This window comes from Chiroxiphia lanceolata, chromosome 3 (assembly GCF_009829145.1).
Source record: "Chiroxiphia lanceolata isolate bChiLan1 chromosome 3, bChiLan1.pri, whole genome shotgun sequence".
Lineage (NCBI taxonomy): Eukaryota > Metazoa > Chordata > Aves > Passeriformes > Pipridae > Chiroxiphia > Chiroxiphia lanceolata.
Window position 1 is genome coordinate 83,399,536 of NC_045639.1, and position 20,130 is coordinate 83,419,665.

General features: G+C 41.3%; 1 protein-coding gene across 3 annotated transcripts in view; it reads left to right on the forward strand.

The window, feature by feature from the left end:
• Positions 1-1,825: 1,825 nt before the first annotated feature.
• ELOVL4 (ELOVL fatty acid elongase 4) overlaps positions 1,826-20,130 on the forward strand; it is a 34,278-nt gene continuing 15,973 nt past the window's right edge. The window contains exon 1 of one of the 3 annotated variants that reach the window (XM_032684171.1): positions 1,826-2,161. In XM_032684171.1, coding sequence (XP_032540062.1) covers positions 2,062-2,161 — 100 coding nt within the window. In that variant the 5' untranslated portion in view covers positions 1,826-2,061. Of the gene's footprint in view, positions 2,162-2,417; positions 2,537-2,680; positions 2,702-20,130 lie in introns of those variants that run through there. The other 2 variants (XM_032684172.1, XM_032684173.1) reach the window with 2 other exon arrangements.

Genomic DNA, 20,130 nt, shown 5'->3' on the forward strand with positions numbered 1-20,130 from the left:
AGGAATATATATTAATATTGATAATATGTCTTGTTCCTTTTTTGTTCTTTGGTAGATAGAATGGATCTTCACTCCTTGTGTTGGTGGCACTCTCTTTAGTCCGCATCTTGCCCAACAAAGGCAGTGAAGTGCAATCCTTTGTCATGTTGATTCATTCAGTAGCCCATTCTGTTTCAAGCAAATGGCCATACACCAATTTGAGGATTATGACTCAGTCTTCTGGTTTCCTTTTGATTTAAATGATAGTGTTAAAAAAAAAGTTCCAAAGCTGTGCTTCAGACAATACTAACCACAATTAAGATTCTCAATGTCCAACAATACACTGCAGTGGTTTCTCCTAAAGGAGGCACAGGAACCACAGCTAACACTACACTGTCTGCCCGCAACTTGGGAAGCAGGTTGCCCTGCCCAGTGACAGATCCATTTCAGAGCTTTCACCAGACCTTCTGCCATGATCAGTGCCATCAAAATAAAGCGTAATTCAAGTCAGCGTAATTCATGCAACTAGTAGTTGTCCATACATCTGTGTCCAATAGCCTTGCTTTGCTCCAACTTTCAGGTGGCATTGGGATAAGCTGGACTTCCCTGTCCGTCCAGGCCTCCAGGGGTTGACATAGCTCCTCTTCCTTTTCCCAGTGGAGGTGATTCCTTCTCCCAAACACCTGGTTTTGGTGCAGCAGCTCTGCTTACTGTGGAGTACCTAGTGATGGCCAGTGTGCCTCTCCTCTCCATAGGGCTGGGATCGCAGCAGCCGGGCAGTCCAGGAGCTAAGCAGACGGTGACTCACCCAGGAGGAGGAGTGTGAGCTGTGCTCAACAAGACCAAGTGACAAGTGACAAAGGTGCTGGTGCACTGGAGAAGGGAGAGGTAGATACCATCTGATCTGCTGTCTGCTGTGAGGAAAGCTCACAACTCGGGTGGAGCAGGTCCCCTCCTGCCCCTCAGTGGGCAAACCGATCCCGGGGGTGTCATGCAGCCATCCGCACTATGCAGACCGTGGGAAAGGGAGGGTGAGAGACAAGTTGGCAGGAGGAGATAAGAAGCAAAGGCTGTGAGCAGCAGCTGGTGCCCTCACACCAGGAAGGGGGTTTGTTGGGGCTGAAACGCAGGGTGCTCCTTCTGTAGCACCCAGCAACGCTCTGGGCAGGGAAAACCTCTTTGCGCCATGGAGCGAACATCCAGGCCTTGGTGTAGCAGAAGAGGGGAGAGCGTGGGTGGCGCCTGGAGGAGGCTGGTCAGTGAAGTGCCACCAGCCGGTGGGGCAGGGAGGTAGCGAGGTCCCGTTGCCGTTGCTGGTGTTATCCGTGCTGGGAGGAGAAGGGACTTTAGCGGAGGCTCCTTGCAGAAGCAGAAGAGCCGATACTTCGGTGCGCACAAATGGATGTAACGCGAGCGTGGCGAGCGGCGGTGCCTCGGCATGTCCGTCAGGGGCGAGTGAGAGGGGGAAAAAGAGAAGGAAAATCCAAACTGCTACAAAGCGAACAGGAAGAAAGGCAATAAGAACTGCCTGAATTTTTTTTTTTTTTTTAACCCCGTCTGGTAAAAAAATAACCAAACCAAATCCTATTTGACAATAAAAAGCCCGGTTAAGTCAAGAAGCTGCCCTTCGCCGCCCCGCACACGCGGTGAGGGAGGAGCGGGGTCCCCGCGCCGCCCCGCACCTGCTCGCGCGGGGGGCGGCGGGGCGCCTGCGCGGCCGGGCCGTGCGGGGCCGTGCGGCCGCGCACCCCGCGGGCGCCGCCGGCGGGCAGCGGGACGGCGGCCACGTGACGCCGCCGCTCGGCTGCCTGCGCTCGGCTCCGCACCGCGCCGGGCGCTGCGCACCGAGCTGCGGAGCCGCCGCCGCCCCCCGCCTCCGCGCCCTCCACCCTGCCCGCGGGGCACGGGAGCCGGTGACGGGAGCGAGGCGGAGTCTGGAGGGAAGATACCGAGAGATAGAGATTTAAATCACATCCCCGGCTGTAGAAGGGGCAGCAGCAGCAGCAGCCCCGGCGCAGAGGTACGGACGCACGCGCCGAGACAGGTCTGCCGGCTCCGCCGCCGCTGCTGCTGCTGCTCATCATGGGTGCCGCCGCCGCCGAGCCCCCCAGCGCCATGGGCCTCGTGTCCAGCGTGGTGAACGACACCCTCGAGTTCTATCGCTGGACCTGGAGCATCCGAGGTAACGCGCCAGGGCGGCCCCGGCCCCGCCATCGCCGTGCCCGGCGCCCCCCGCCCGCTGCCACTGATGCGCAGCGGCTCAAAATGGCTCCGTCTCCGGGGAGACGCGGAGCGCGCTCCGGCTCCCCGGGACCCCCCGCACCCGCCTCTCCTCCTCGTCCTTCTGGGGGAGCTTGGGTGCTTCGTTTGTTTATCCGCCGTAATCCCGGGTAAGGGCCCGGGGTGCGCGGGGCATCGCGTCGTGGCAAGGTGAGGGTGTCCCTCGGGCGCCCGCGGGCTGCACGGAGCGAAATCCGCTTCCCAGAGCCGTGGCTCCTCTGGTTCCCTCTCGCCGCGATGTGCCTTGGGCTGGTCATACGGGAATCTGATGTCGGAGGTAAGCGAGGCCCTCCGGTACTTCGTGCCGGAGCTCAGACGGCCTCCGGCTTCTGCGGCAGGTGGAAGCCCCGTGCCGGCATCGCGTGGAGTTAAGCAAACGAAATGAGGAAACGATTATTACCGTCAGTGCTGAAGCTTTTTGTTTTATATTAAGTGTGTTTGGGTCAATTTTGCTGTTTTTCATTTTTAATATGCTCCATTTCTGTAATTGCGCTCCACGACTGCAATGTGGGAGATGCTGAAGGAAGAGAGAATGTCTTGGAATATGGAGAAATGTGAAAAAGCAGCTTTCAGTGTTGGAACAGTAAACGAGGTGGTCATTTGCTGCAGTGCCTAGTAGCTCTGGAGGTGTTATTGGTCAGCGTGAATGGCTCTGTCTCGTTGGTCAAATGAAAGGAGTTGCAGCTTTCATAGCTCATATTGTGAGTAGGCATGGGCAGTTGACAGAAGGATCACTTCTCTGGATGTTTTCCTCGTTTTCTTAGTTGTCCACGCAATGATGAGGTCTAGGCTATTTTGATTTAAACCTAAAAACACATAGAGCAAAACCGCAGCGAATGCACCTATGGACGTGTTTTGTGGCAGTGTGGTGAGTGGAAATGTGGGGCCTTCATTGCAGACGGGGAGCTCACTGCATCAGCAGTCTTTGCTTTTCCGCCCCCCTCCTTTCTGCCATCTGTCAGATAACAAATTAATTTTATGTTATAGATAGAAGGAGCTCACTTTTTTCCACAATTTGCCTTCCCATAACTTAGGTGTTTTGCCATATTTTAAAAATTAAGCCTACATGTGTGTTTTTCTTTTTTGTATTTAACAACTGCCAGAATACGAGAGCAAATAAAAATGCTTGCAGCAGCACTGCATTGTAATTTACCAGTGTTTGCTCTCTTTCTCTGCCTCTTGCAACATACCATTGTTTGTAGACTGCCAGGTAATGTGTGAAAGAGATGCTGTTCTAGCCCATCAATAGCATTTTCAGATGGATATAAAAATAGATGTGAGTACAAAATTGATATCCTTATGGATTACTTGATTTCTTTGGAAAAAATACTTCAACTTCTGATATGTTTCCTGAACTTCAAACATGTTATTTAAGTCTGTACATAGACCATGTTTGTTGTAAGCAAAAATGATGAGAGAAAAACTAAAAAAAAAAAAGGAGGGGGATGAAAAAGCAAGTAAATGTAAAGAATGTAACAATAATGTAACTGACAGTGATACTACATATGGAGCAAACTTTCACTTCTTCTCCTCTTTGTAGAATGTTTAGTAGTAGGGTGACTACACTTTGATGGCAACTAAAATATGCTTAAGTCTTACTAATTTTCTAATGCAGAATTTTAAATTTTTGCTCTAAGTTCGGTAGTGTTGCTGTTAACACAGGATTCCATTGTAATGAAATAATCAGTCCTATTTTGTGTAAGAGGTGGAGCGTTTCTTGTTCAAATTCTGAATTTCAGCAGGTTCCTGCAAGGCTAGTTTTGGACAGAGCAGAAAAACATACAACAGCGTTTTATACCCAGTAGTAAGTAAACCAAGGTCCTGAAGGGATTACGGTCAGATATGGATAGGCAAAACATGTAACGTCTCACATTGTAGTCACAAGGTAGCTCTGGATAAGAAAATGTCATTCATGAGGCAATGCTGTGTAGCTTTTCAATGAAATAATTTCTTAATGCATTAAGTTCCACTCAATTTGCTGCTTTTCTGCATGTGTCTTTGTTCAGACAAAAATAATTGTCTCCATTTGCCATGTCTGAGTGAATATATAGCATCCTTCCAGTACCTAAAGGCAGGTGACAGGAGAGGTGGATAGGGACCTTTACAAGAGCATGTAGTGATAGGACAAGGGGTAATGGATTCAAACTGGAAGAGGGCAGGTTTAGATTAGATATTAGGAATTCTTTACTGTGAGGGTGATGAGGCGCTGGAACAGGTTGCCCAGAGAAGTTGTGGATGTATCATCCCTGGAAGTGTTCAAGACCGGTTGGATGGGGCTTTGAAGGTCTAATGGAAGGTGTCTCTGCCTGCTGTCAGGGTGGTTGGAACTAGCTGATATTTAAGGATCTTTCCAACCCAAACCATTTTATGATATGTTCAAATCATGAATTCAGCAATGTTATGTGAATTCATGCAATTCACCTTTGTGTCAAGAGCTATGACAGTGATATTGCTCAACAGAAAACTTAAATTATGGCATGCAAGACCATTGCCTAATGTTCAATATCATTAAATAAAAGACTATACCACGCAGCAAAGTTGCTCAACAAATGATGCTATGCAATAGCATTACACAATAAATCATACTGAAACACTACTACACAGCAAAATTACACAACAAAATGTGAAGAAATTTTATTCCCACTACGACTCCTACACTTATTCTCTCCAGTTCCCACTTCCATTTTTTATTGGACACCCATCTGTCTTTAGCCCTGTTCTTAGTATTCAGCAGGATTGTCCTGCCAGCAGGTGTTTTCTCCTGCTGCCTCAGACTCCTGTGATGAGACTTGTGTAGAACTGTGCCAGAATGTCCCACTGAGTTTTGTGCTGCTTTATTTTTGCACGTTAAGGATTTGATCTTTTTCCTCCCCTGCTCTGTACTATTTAAAAGCAAATGACCTTTTCTGAGACTAAAAAGAACCCCAAAAGGGTTCTTTATGATGAGCCTAACTGGATTTTGTTTGAATGATGTCACAGGGGTTTTTTTCAGCATTAAGCATGCTGTCTAAAGCTGTTTTGTTTGTGGGTTTGGTTTTTTGGAAGTTTTTTTTAGATCTTGCATTTGGAAATAGTATTAGTGTTCTGTGCCATTTTCCCCATATATATTATCAAGTACATTTTCAGCCTTACATTAATGTTTTTGCTTGTTCATTTGTTGAAAAATTTTTTTTTTTCTCTCCTTACTTGACTATGTCTAAAAAATCTATTGTAGCTGTATATTCACCTAGGAGGCTGAGGGATATAATTTAGGAAGCCATAAACTTCAAGGAGAGATACAAAGGTCAGAAACATGGTCTTGGTAGTCATCAGAAGAAAAAAAGAAAGGTGGTCGGAAGAACAGTTACTATCAGGAAGGATGATCTAGGAATTCCATGCCCTTATTTCTGTAAGGGCATGGGACTGGTTCCATGTAATAGCTAGGGCAGGGCTTCCTTCTTTCTCTCAGCTGGAGTAGCTGGTTGAGGTGAGATCTGCCAGGAAGGATTTAGGATATGATTAGATGACTGAGCAAGTGACTTTCAGGGAGGTTCCAGGCTGTGTCCAGGGGAACTATTAAGATGAATAACCCAGGACACAATCCAGGAAGGAAGAATGTGGAAATTTCAAAACTTGGGTGAAGAGACCACTGACAGTTGGGGAGGGGGAATAGGAGACTGTGGCTTGAAAAGGAGATTTGTGAAACGCTGTACAGAAAGATTTATTTAGAGGAACTAGTTAATTTGAATGTATTGAGCTGAAGAGCAGAAGGCTTTACTGACTTTGGGTGAGAATGATTGTTCTTGGTGCTCGGAGTTTAAGGAGGCAGGGCCATCCCGGGCCAGCTGGGACTACTTTGGAACAGCAACTATTTACAGCTGTTGCAGTTAATAAGATTACAGACTTTTTCCGTCAGTAAGAAAGGAGAGAGGAGAAAGATGCAAACTTTCACTTTAGTGGTAGGATAGTCTTCTATGTAGCATCTTGTTCAGGAACAATTTCAGTTGTAGTTTTTATCAGTTGGGTCAGAAGCATAAGGCAATGAGGACAGAAAACATGGGAAATTTACAGCTGCTTGCCTGAAGAGTGAATCAGTGGAACAGCTTCCATGGGAATACAGATTGCCATAAAAACTTTTGCCAGGAAGATCTTTAAGAATGCCCAAGAAGTTCAGGTTCGTTTTCTTTTTCAGTCCAGGGAACAGAACTGGAACAAAAGTTGTTTCTTCTTCCCTCATTCATTTCCCCATGGAGAAACCAACTATGGCCAAAGGATCCTGAATGTTTATGCTTGAGGAAAGCTCATTGGGGTGGTTAGCAGAACACTCTGAGTGCAAGTAGTCCCTTGTATTTGAGGATTTGTGCCAAAGCTGGAGGCAAGTAGAATCTCAGTGAAAGTTTCTCAGGAAGTGGTGATGGGGGGAGAGAGAATGAAGGGTGAGATGAAGATACAAGAAGTCTATTTCACAGAAACAAAGCAGAATGTGTTCCTAAGCTTTTGGATGGATGGCTGAGCATTAGACTTGGTGATTTGGAATGGTGACTTGGTGATTTTTGATACTTGTCTTGCAGATACAATTTTCTTGGGAAAAATTTTTCAAGAGAACAGTTTTTTCCATCTGTGACCGTGACGGGGTAAAACACAAGGATTAGACAGGAACACACCAGAAACTGGAGAAGCAGTGTAAATGGGCTTGGCTGTCTTGTGGCAGAAACACAAAGAAAAAAACCTGTGGCATAACCAGCACCCGGAGAAATTGATTACAGAAGTAAAGAATGTTAAAGACTAGATCGTATGAGTCTGCTTTCAACCAAACTGAGCAATAGGAGCATCCCAGTTTATTTGATTTATTTCACATTTAATTGCTTGTCAGTGGAGGGAGGTGATGAAAAAATTATTTATTAGTGACAAGAAAACAGCTGTTGGTATTGAAGACAATTTGCTGAGTGTTTGAGGGAAATACCACTCATATTTCATCACCAGGAGATTTTATCATATTTCAGCACTTGAAAGACATAATCAGAACTAAACAGATACCAAGCATCTTTGGAAATGAAAACATCATTCAGAAAAATACATTACTGAAATGGAAACGTCTGCTTAGAGATTTTGGATCACCAGGCTTCAAGAACTCGATTATGAGGGAGTAGCATGAAGCGAAGTTAACATTGTGGATGAGGAGCTGAGTTGTGAGTGGAAAACTTCTCTTTCCTAAAATGAAGGAGAAGTTGTGGGGACCACCTGCTCAGCTTGAGCAAAGACACTAAACAGAAAAAAGCCTTCAAAGAGTACCAGCAGGAATGTGATACATAATTCTGTTTGAACACTCATCAGCACAATCCAAAAGCAAAAGGAAATGTGTAGACAAAATCACAAGAACATAATTTTTGGAAATTCATTTTAAGGCTGTGTAGATAGCGTGTCTTGAAATCTTTGAAGGAAATCAGTTATTATAAATACTCTTAAAGGAGAATCCATGGAAAAAGATCGGAAAACAGCTTTATGCAGAATTTAACCAAACTGATTGCATGACCTTACTACCTATTGCAGAAGACCATATAACTAGAAGTTTAAAATTGCGGCACACAGTAAATTGCTGTTGTGGAGTTCTCAGTAAATCGTGTTTCTTAGCTGAGGCTGCATGACATTAGTGAGGTGCAAATCCATATGTGGTGCTGGAGCCACATACTACAACCAGAGGTGAAAAATCCTTGAGCAGTTGAAATAACTGTGGCATAAAGCAGATTCCACTGGTTGCGTAAATTGATCAATTATAGTGTCGGAACTCTTGCTCGTAAGGTAGCTTCTCTAGTTGGAGTAACTTGACTAGAAGTTGACTGTAGTAGTCACTCTGTATTTATTCTGTGCTCAGTGTGAAGAGACATGTAGCAGGGCTATGGTTATAGCTATGGCAGACCAGAAGAGGTTGTATTCAAGGCAGCTGTGCTGTACTGTCCTGTGCAACCAGGGAAGATTGTCAAAGGCTGCATAAAGACAATTAGTAGAGGAAGGTGTAGGAAGCATAGGATACAGTTCCTTTTAAGGTCTTGTAGATCAGGAGCCATGAAGAATGGATGAGGCAAAACTCCACTTTTTCCTTTGCCAGTCCAGGCAGGTTTTTGGAGTTACTTGATTCACATGGATTAAGAGAGCACTTAGATAAAAGGTGAATGAATGAAAAGACTCTAAGTGTATGTGGAGACAACTTTGAGAAGAAGAATTTGCTAGGATGCAAGACTAAGGGAGGAGAAAAGGCTGTTGTGTATACTGAAGAGTTTTTTGAGGTAAGGCAAGTGGGGTTGAATGAATGCCTGAGTGGCCTGAAAAACTGGAGCTGAATGAGAGTTTATTTATTTAAAAAGAATTGGCCATTAAAAGAATGAGACCTTTGGCTTTTAAAGATTGTTGGTATGACTGGAGTGTGCCTGGAGAACAGAAGTTGGGACATTGTAATTTAAAGGACAGAGGTAGGACTTCTCTGACTAGTAAATATATGACAGGGCTTTGCTTTCTCAAGCTGTATTTGGAAATCAAATTTTAGCTACCATTGTGTTTCATAAGGAACTCTTGGGACTGTCTGACTGACATTGTTTTTAGGAGGATATCGATGCTGAGTGTATAGTTACCAGGTCTCATTTAGGTTACAAGTGGGTACAACCATACTCAGTGTTGTCAAGACTCAAGTGCTTCTGAGCATCTGAACTTCAAGGTCTTGTGGCAAATGAAGGCAGCTCTGAAATTCAGGCTTGCAGAGATCTAAGTGTCAGCTCTCTTGGGATTTTGAGTACTGCACCCTAGATTGTAGACTAAGCAATAAGTAGCTGCAAGGCAAACCTGGAGATGATTTGAGTGTGGCGTGGTTTGTATTAACACCCTCTGTGTGTGCTTGGATCTCAAGATAAGCATGAGCTAGTTTATCTTTCTCTCATGGAAGGAGAGGGGGAATAAGCTACCTCAATTTGGCTTGCAGTTTTGCCACCAAGTTGATTAGAGGCATGGAACACCTCTCCTATGAGGAAAGGCTAAGAGAATTGGGATTTTTCAGCCTGGAAAAGAGAAGGCTTTTGGGGTGACCTAATTGTGTCCTTCTAGTATCTGAAAGGAGACTACAAGAAAGATGGAAAGAAACTTTTTACAAGAGCATGTAGTGACAGGATAAGGGGGAATGGCTTCAAACTGAAAGAGAATAGGTTTAGATTAGATGTTAGGAAAAAATTCTTTACTGTGAGTGTGGTGAGGTACTGGAACAGATTGTCCAGAGAAGCTGTGAATGCCCTATCCTTGGGAGTGTTCAAGGCCAGGTTGAGTGGGGCTCTGAGCAGCCTAGTCTAGTGTAAGATGGCCCTGTCCTTGACAGGGGGGTTAGAACTAGATGATCTTTAAGGTCCCTTCCGGGTCCCTTCCAACTCAGTCTGTTCTGTGATTCTGTAACATATTTAAGAAGAGAAAAAAAAATTGGCACGGAAGTAATTGCAGCCAGAGAAGAAAGGAGTGAGAATATGTGAGACAAACCATTCTGCAGACACTGAGGTCAGTGAAAGAGGGGGAGGAGGTACTCCAGGTACCAGAGCAGAGCTTCCCCTGCGGCTGATGGGAAAAACCATCATGAGGCAGGCTGTGCTCCTGCAGCCCATGGAGGTCTACAGGGCAACAGAGATCCACCTGCAGCCTGTGGAGGAGCCTCATGCCAGAGCAAGTGGATGCCTTAGGAAGGCTGTGACCCTGTGGGAAGCCCATGCTGGACAGGTTACTGGCAGGACTTGCAGACCCCTAGAGAGAAGCCTGCTCCTGAAGGACTGCACCCTGTGGAAGAGACCCACACTGGATCAGTTTGTGAAGACCTGCAATCTGTAGGAAGGACGCAGGCTGGAGAAGTTTGTGGAGAACTGTTTCCTGTAGGAGCGACCCCATGCTGGAGCAGGGGAAGGACTCTTCCTTCTGAGGAGGAAGCAGTTAGAAACAACATTTGATGAACTGACTGTAACCCCCATTCCCCGTGTCCCTGTGCAACTGGCAGAGAGGAGGCAGAGAATCAGGAAGGAGTGGAGGGCTGGGGAAAGTTGTTTTTAAGGTTTATTTTACTTCTCATTATACTGCTCAGATTTTGATTGGTAATAAATTCAGCTAATTACTCCAAGTCAAGTCTGTTTTGACCATGACAGTAATCTGTGATCTCTCTGTGTCCTTAACTCATGAGCCCTTTCTTCTGTTTTCTCTCCCCTGTCCAGCTGAGGAGGGAAGTGATTGAGTGGCTTTGGTGGGTACCTGGTCCCCAGCCAGGGTCAAACCACTGCATTCCTAGTTTCATTCCATCCATCCCCCTCCCACATGTACTCCTCTCTTTCAGCATAATCATGAACTCTTGACTGTTTGGTTTGTTTCTATCACATCTTCCTATTCTTTTTATCTCTTTTGGCTGTATCTCTAAAGTGTCTTCCTCCAGCTCTTGTCTATGTTATGCTTAGTTTACATGTTTGACCATGGTGTTTCGGGTTTTTTTATCTGCTTATAGACAATATCTCCTTGTTTCCCTCTCCTGATTATAACCAATATGAGAGGTTGTTTTATTTCTTTCTGAATGCTCACAGAATGTTGCTGGAAGAAGGGAATTTATCAACCATATCTTTCACTTTTTCTGTTAAGCCAGGAAATCTTATCTTTCTAGCCAATATTTTATGCCCTTCTATTCTTAGAGTATCATTGTAACATGTTGTCTTTAATATACTCTAAAGAAAAAAAAGGAAGTAGGAAATACAGCTGTTAAATTGAGTAGCTCGGCTTTAAATAGGAGACTTCATAACCATTTAATATTTAGTAGTTTGCCAAGAACAGATGTGCACAATAGAAATTCTCACACACAGAGTACTGCTTTGATATTTAGGTCAGATTTTTTTCTATACTGTCTAATCTCCATGTTGGTGATCCATGAATTTTTGATCAAGAGTGAAACTTTATTTGAGAAACCATTAGAGAAGCTTAGATTTAGGGCCATGTGTTACCATGGAAGGTAACACAACTGTGGAAGTGAGGAGACTTAGTTGTAGCAGTTGTTGGGGCATGGACATTATGTAGCTGCCAAACTGATGATTTTGCTACTGTATACTTAATGAAAGATTCAGACACTGATCATTCTTTTCACCATCTTTGGGTTAAAAACATTTTGGCATTCAGTTCATGTTTTGAAAATCAACATTTCAAAATTAGTCTCTTTTTATGCTGTTGGTTTCTTCACCCCTAATTTGTCATTAACAAAGATGTTAAAGGCATGTTGAGGAATTGAGTTCTAAATGTTTAGAGAGTTGTTTTTCTTTGGAGACTTTGACTGATGTATTTGTGTTAGGCTAACAGAAGACCTAATGTATCCCACAACTGTAAAAAATACTTCTGTCTCTGAACTTTGAAGAGCTAATGCATTTCAATAACTCCTTTTGTAGTTTTTAATCAAAACAAAATTCCCTCTTTATTCATCCTTCTGTAAAACCAAAGTGATGAGCATTCTTGTGATGATGCAAACAGAAAAAACAGGTAGTTTATCAGAGGCATTTCTGTGCAACTTATTGCAAATTTTCTCCAGTAGCTTTCTTCTATTTTGAGGTAGATTTCACTTACCATTGCTGGCTTTCATACATGCTCGAAACTGCATCTAGAAGTGTCTAAATATTCATCTGCAACCCTAAATTATTCTGTGTTACAAGAGCAGCAATGTAAGTAGTTTGTTTGCAGTGTAGTTAAGCATCACTATCCTTCCGCTGTGTTAGCACATTAGCAAGACGTGTATCAGTGCTCAATTTACTGTCTCGTGTATGCTGAGTATGTAACACATGTCTCTACAGTGGATAAGGCCTTGCAGAGTTATTATTAAACTGTTGTTAATAATCCTTCATATTTTTCAAGGATTAGATTTAAACTGAGGAAATCTAATAAAAATATCTGTTTATGGAGAAGATAATCACATTCTATGATCATCCCCTTCAGCATTATAAAACCCTGGATGGGCCAGTAGCCTAATCTGTTATTGCAACATTGAATATGCATAAATCCTGTGTTTGTATTACTGCTTATTGATACCCCTACAACTATTTTCATAGGACCAAACCTCAACGCTTTTGTGTGCAGTAATGACATCTCCAGTTTGAGGTCTGAGAAATAGTTTTGGCAGAAACCAGAGAAGAGAGAGTAAAAGTGTCAGTAAGGAAATCACTGTAGAAGGAAAGTTTTATGCAGAACTTTTATTGCTTTAGAACTACATAGACATGGACTGGATCATGAAGTCTGCAACTAGTTTACAAAACTGCATCTTGTGCCTGGATTGGGGATTTTTTTTTGTTTTCTTCTGTTTATTCCGTAACATACAATATTTAAGAAAAGGCATGCAGGTATCACTGCACTGGGAATGCATCTTGCATTTGTGATGTTTGGAAAAGTAAGATTTGAACAACAGAAGCCCTCAAGGCAGGAAGCATTCTTCTATCTTGCAAATCTTACGTAAGCTTCAATGAGGATTATATTTTCATTATTCCTTGAAACAGAGCATTTGCACTGTCCCCACAAGTAGTCATAATCAATGGAAGAGATAAATCAAATATAATTTGAGCAAAGTAATCTCTTTAGACTTGAAAATCCTGAGACTTGATGTTAAATAGTTGTGTCTCTTGAACTTCATAATAATTCCATTATTATTCTTGTCTTGAAACAAGTAGGTTCTGTAATTGCTATATACAGGTGCAAAGAAAATATGCTATTAATGATTGAATGATGGGAGTCCTGAGAAGACTAGAATGCTAGTTAGAATAATGGGAAGGGTAGATAAAATACATCTGGCCTTTTAACAGCAAGGCATTCCTGTTACTTTATGGAAGTTTATGAAACATGCATATTACACGGATGTTCATTAGCTGCAGGAGATATTGTTCTTAGCTGTGTGGCATTTTGATTTTATGTTTTTGTGTATAGCTTTAAGGAAGACTAAGCAGTCAATTACGAAGCCCTGAAATTCAAAACAAAGCCACAACTGGTTATAGGTCATACCTGTTAGTCTTGTGTTACAGTCCTTTTGGTGCTGGGACAGGTGTCTCTCATTTCTGAGTGCAGCAGCATTCGTACATCTTTGCAAACTTAGAATCTGTGGGCTTTGTTGTTTTGATTTTCAGAGTAAGTGCTTTTGTTATTAATTGTGCTTCAGGCTGAATATTCTTATTCTTACACCTTAGTTTTGGTAAAGTGACAGTGCTTTGCCATAAAATTTTGATGTCTCTTGTTCTTGACCCAAACAAGTTAGTTTGTTCTTAACTAGTTAAAGCTTGAGGACATAACTCAGCTATTGCCACTCATTATTCAAGATCAAAGTAAACTTGCTTTCTGTGTACTGTATTAAAAAAATAATTACTTAAACCAGGTCACCTGTTATGCTTTTTTGTTCCAGGTTTTGGGAACCTTTATCCATCCTGTGCATGTCATCCTTAGCTTTACCAGTAACACACATAGGAATAGATTCTTTACTGTGAGGGTGATGAGGCACTGGAACAGGTTGCTCAGGGAAGTTGTGGATGCCCCGTCCCTGGAAGTGTTCAAGACCAGGTTGGATGGGACTCTGAGCAACCCAGTCTGGTGAAAGGTGTCCCTGCCCATGATGGTGGTTGAAACTATGTGATTTTAAAGGTCTCTTAAGTTTAGCAGAGAAAAGTGTAATAAACTAATTAAAGTTTAATCCTAATTCCTTTGGATTTAGAGAGCAAATTTATGCAGTGGGTCTAGTTAACGTTTTACAGCAAGCTGCTCTATGTTCTGCTGGGCTTTCCGCCTCTGAAAAGACGCTAAACCAGGAAATTCTTCTAAGTAAGATTGCTTAGCTAATATATGTGTTAAGGGAAGTTTCATGGCCTTTGTTTGTAAATGATGCTAGATTATTCCTGAATTAGGCAAAGGTATTTTTGAACCTGTCAGACTCCTTAGAAATATCCATAGTGCCAGAAGACTGCAGACATTGCCAAGTATGATAGGTAAGAAAGAAGCTTAAACTGGACATTTCTTGTGTCCCAGTTGTTTTGCTTTCCTGTAGCAATCTGTCTGCACAATCCTGCCTCAGAGGACATAGAGAATTTTTCTGACTGAAACAATGATGAGGCTATAGGCATGTAATTTTAGTTTGTGTGGTAGCTTCAATCTACTATCGTAGGATTTCTCATAAATAAACTTGATACACTGAGATAATTAGCAACATGACGAGAAGAAATGGCCTCAAACTGTGCCAGGGGAGAGTCAGTTTGGACATCAGGAGGAATTTTTTCACAGAAAGGGTGGTCAGACATGGGAAAGGGCTGCCTGGGGAAGTGGTAGAGTCACCGTCTCTTGAAGTATTCAAGAAAAAACTGTATGTGGCACTTAGTGCTATGGTTTAGTTGACAGAGTGTTCAGTCAAAGGTTGGACTCAATGATCCTGGAGGTATTTTTCAACCTTAATGATTCTATAATTCTATGAATTGAGGATTAGGGTGCAATATGTGCAATGAATAATCATTACAAAACAGGTAAGCTAATTCAAACACTAAAGATGTTTAAAAGAATAATTAATTTTGGGCTATATGAACTGGTCTATTAAAGTCATAATAAATAAGCGCATAGAAATTTTTAACATCTACAGATGTTCGATCCAAAAATATATGGCCTCTCAATTTTTACTCTGCAGTGGTGCTTCTCTATCAGTCTTCAGTCTCAAGCAGTGCAGCCCATATAGTTAGTCACATTCTGTTACAAAGGCTAAGCTTCAGCTGGTTTTGTTCCATTTGTACATTCTGAGATGTTAGTCAAAGACTGAGGGTTTTTTCTTGGAATCTCTACAAACTGGTAACAGTAAATGTACTTCTAAATTGTTCTGATACGTTACAGTTTAGTTTAAAAGCCTAGGGTCTAATCAGGTAGATGCTTTTTCAAGTTTACTTTCAACTGAGCCAATCTGCAGTGGTTGTGTAGCCACAGTGAACCTTGTATTCACTTGTAAATATTTACATGACTGAAACAGTATTTTTAATACGAATGTAGAAAGAGAAGTATGCTGTATAGAGTATTTATCTGTAGCCAGAAAGAAAAGGGGAGAATGGGACAATAAAGTACTGCAAAAGGATCTAGTGTGAAAGCTTTGTAAACATTTTAAGGTGTATAAAGTTTTGTTTCTCACGTTTTCTTATATGGGTTTTCATTTTGTAAGAACCTTCAATTACAGTGCTAGTGTAACTAACAAGACATGGGAAATTCTTAGGTAATTAAAATATTGTACTTCATAGAACAGTGCTCCAACTAGATAATATTGGTTTGCCTTCCTCATATTGTGGAATTTAAAATTTCACTCATTTAAAGAAATCTTTCTTAAACTGGAGATTGGGCTTTGAGAGGACTTCTTCTAAAGTAAACAGCGTGATCTGCAGAGGGCTTTCACAGAACTGCTTTCAAACAGTTGCCATTATTTCTGCAGTGTCTTTGGAAATGTAATCGGACAGATGGATGTGCTGGATTGGCACTGTAAGTGTCTTTGCGCTGAGAATAGTATCAATAGCTATTAATAACTTTGAAAGTCTCTCCAGATAAATTAGTGAGTAGTGACCTTATGGCTAAGGAATACATAGTAAAAGTAAAAATAAAGACTATCTAAGTTTTGATTTTCGAATCTAACATTAATGCGGGGAATCTCAAAAATCATGTATTTTAGTAATGTAATATTTTCCCCTAAAACGAGTATTAAAAGCAGAGATAGTCACCATTGTACTGTTTCAGGATTTCTCTTGGTCAATGTCAGAATGACTGTGCTATACATTTGTTTGCTTATTTTTAAAGTTTGAACTTCTAGAGGAAAGGAAAAAAAATTGATCATAGGCTAAGTAGTATGCAGGAAATTGAACCATCTAAAATCCTTTCTGTTGGAAAGGAAATTCTAAGCCACATTTAACAGCAGTGTTTGTGTATTGAAACAATTACATTATGTTTCACAGAAGTTCCTTGCAATTTTAATACTAACCATCACTACAACCTTACATATTGAAATACATCTTCATTTGACATCTATATTTCAGTATAGGTTATGTTCTCTTTGGACATTATCAGGCAGGATATTCAGTGCTTTTCACTGGTCCTGCTCTCGTTCTTCCTTTGAAAGAAAGAATCAGAGGATTTATGTGTGTATTTCTTGTTAATTTCCCCATGTAAATATTTCCATCCTGCAAAGGTAGGTACCTCAGGGCAATTTCAATCATTTTTACATATATATATATATATGTATGTATAGACACACACACATATACATACGTGCATACATAATAAGTTATTGTGTTTCTTGTCCTTGCAAGGTGAAACTTTAAAATATATTTACACTAAATGACAGAAAACCTTGTGTATATAAACATTTCATACTATTTCCTTACATGACAGTAATTTTCTATCAGGAACAAGTTAGAATTAGCCCTATTCTACATTGGATTCGTGTTTGCTGTGAAGTGCAACTCTAAGTATTTGTTCTAAAACTTTTCCCACCTTACCAAAACAGAACTGTACTACAGGCTGTGCCATCGCAGCAGACATTTTATTTGTGATCAAATTAGAATCTGGGTCTTGGGATTTGAAAGACAAACGCATTAATCCCCTGAAAGATTCAGTCAATCTCTGTCAATTCTAATCAGGTAAAGGCATTGGTCATTTTGCTTTGAAGCAGCTGGAGGGATTTTTTTAAATCAGGGAGCTGGCCTTTTTATTTCAAGCTTATTTCATCTTGCAGGTAAAAATGTCCCTATTGCATGTGAAATAGTGAAGGATTTAATACACTCATATGTCCCCTGAAGCTATCACAGTGCTTTCTAATTTGCAGAATCTTTTGTGGTCATAGCACCAGCTACTAAGTAGGACACAAAATTCTGCTAGTTTTGCTGAAACAAAGTGGGAATGGAAGGGAGGAAGGTGTTGGAATAGCTTGCAATGTTTATCACTAAGCAGATTACTTGAGAGTGAATTTATCTTGGTTTGAAAGAGAGTATATGAAAAGAAGTTTGAAGCAAGGGTCTGCATGTTACTGTGGTTTTTGTGTAGAACATGGACAAGGAGGCTTGCTGGGTAAACTGAGATGAAATTGGTTTTGGAATATCTTCTGTGCAATAAGAATGATTCGTGGAACTGATTTTTAATGCAACAAGTGACTTTGCATTATTCAGGAGAGGCATGTTTTCTGATGCCACAGTACTAGTAAAAAATACTCATACGCAGAGTCTCCTAGATGCCTTTAAAATAAATGTAAGGTCATGTTCTTAGTTAGCACAGTAGGAATTAGAATAAAGTTTTTCCTGTAGATACGTTTCTGTTTTGGCCAGGATGTACTCTAGAACTGAATTGCCTGCCCTCTCATACAGGCATTTTGTGTTTGAAGTGTAATTAATTGTCCTAGAAGAAGTCAGGCCCCCAGAATAGCAGTCGGATTCCCTGGGCAGTGTGTTATGAGATCTGTATCAGTAATCTGTGTTTTTCTTGCAAATACTTAAAGACTTGTCTCTGAGATGTGGCTCCAAAAACCCTTTGTGGAGGGGAAAGTACCAGGCTGAAACCATGGTATGGAGGAGTAATGGCAGCTTTTCAGGTGCTCTTATGTTGTTGTTAGAATTAGTGAAATATATCTCTGGGTTTTTTCCAGTGAAGTTCTTCAATTTGTAGTACTTGTGGAAAGGAGGTGAAAGAATTGTTTACAGTGCTGATGAGGTATGAGGCAAAGCCTAGTTACAGCTGGACTCTAATATAAGTTGTCCCTTTGTTTTTCCTTTCACCCTCTAGGGAATCCTCATTCTTCCATCTTTGTCTTCTGCCATAAAAAGAAATCTGGAATAGGTCATGGTTTCCTATTTCAGCAGTGGGTGGTAACATTCAACTCCTGAGTAAAATTACAATCTGTCTTTTTTACATTTCTTTGTATTGGCACTTCAACATTTAAGATACCATGAAACGCTGTGTTATAAAATAGAAGACAGATTCTCTAATGTGTCTTTGCCTCTTTATTCTCTTTATATTGCTTACTGCAAGAAAGCTGGGAAAGCAACTGTGTCTCTTCCTCACCTGCTATTAACTCTGTGCACACTACAATGAAGTGAGATGTGGATTTGATTAAGACATGACACATGGACTATTCCCAGAGCTGCTTCTTAACTGACACCTTTCCTCTTGCTTCATGATGAGTCTTTGTCTATTAATTTGTATCAGATAGAGTATGAGGTTCTCCATTTCTTTTTTTAATAGTGTTATCTTTTATTTTTAAATTCAGATTGGTAGAACAATTGCTAAAATCAAGCAGGAACTAAAGTGTAAGGGATATAACTGTGTAATAATTGGAGTGCATCAGTGATTTTGGCTTCGGTAGGTGGTATTCTGTCTGGTTCCAGGAACTTGCTGAAAAGTTAAGAGGTAACTGTCTTCTCTCACTTGGTTTGGTTTTGTTTCCACTGCCTGTGTTTCTACAGCCAGTCTTCTCTTTTTTTTTTTTTTTTTTTACACTCCTCCCTGTACTCTTTACTCTGTCTTGCCCTTGGCTTCTGTTGGTGGCTGTGGCTGCAACACTGAATCCCATCATTCTGGCAGTGTCAGTCTTGCTGGAGGTTTCCATGCAATTAGGATGAATTCTTTCTTCTGGTATTAACAGCCATAATGGAAGCAGCTAGGCTAGTTTCTCTTTCTTCTTTTCCACTTCTTTTTAGACCTCCTGGTATCTTACTTTGAATGTGCAGCTCAGTTATCGTTAAATCATCCGGATATAAGAAGAATTAGTGTTCTGTGTGCTCTTTCTGTAGTTGGTAATACTTGTTGTTTGTTAGAAATAGAGGGTCTCATGAAATCTGCTCCTAAAATGAGGTTCTAATTTATGATCCTAAGGACAATAAAGAAAACGAGAAAGAAGTGTAGGAGAAGTAATGGCAGTGCTGTTCTGTACTTTCTTCACTGCATTAGAGTTCCTCATTTTCAAGATAAGTAGAGTTTTCTAATTTACTGGTTAGTATGCCTGGGATTAGGAATTAATTTTTGGTATAGGGATTTTTCTCTGTCTTTGAGTTCTCTAAAAGAAACTTGTCCTCTAAGTAAGCACATGGGCAAGTGCATTTGTGAGTTTGCTCACAAATGACTGAGAGCATGTGTTTTAGATGTCTGAGCTTCCCAAGGAGCCCTGTGATGTGATTTCCATATGAACTATGACTAGCCTAAGCAACTGGAAGATATTCCAGTTATTATCAGAGCTGTGCAGTATCTGAAGTTCTGATAGTTATGGAGTATTTACCTTTTATGTCTTGCTACAATTTGAGATTAGCCTGCAGGGCACAGAGGACACACACGACACATGGGACTACATGGGCACTGAGTAAGGAGGTGTCATTGTAGTCTTGCTTCCTTTCTCTAGCAGAGCCATCTTCTAATCCTACATGTCACTGGTTCATCAGGCTAAGAGCATTTTTTTTTTTACTGATCCAGAACTTAATACAGCATATTCTGGGCTCTGAAATATGTGTAATGTAACTCTGAATCCCATGAGTGGCTGAAGCAGACTATAAATAAAACCTTTGTTTCCCATATGGCAGCACAGATTAACTAGAACTATCCCTTTAAACTCTTCTATTTAATTGTTTTCCAGTACCATTGATAGTATTCTGTTTGAAACATGAGACTGACCTACATCAAATAGCTAAAGTTCTTGGTTATCATCCATCATAACACCTGTATAAAATTAATAGGAGGCTTTTTAGTGCCTAATTTTAAACTAATAAAAACTACTGGTTTTATCAGTATTTTCCCAAATTTGTGTATCTTTCATTTGCAGTGGTGCTGAATATTTGATTATGTTGCCACTGCAGTCACTGTTCATCATAAGCAAACTGGGTTTGG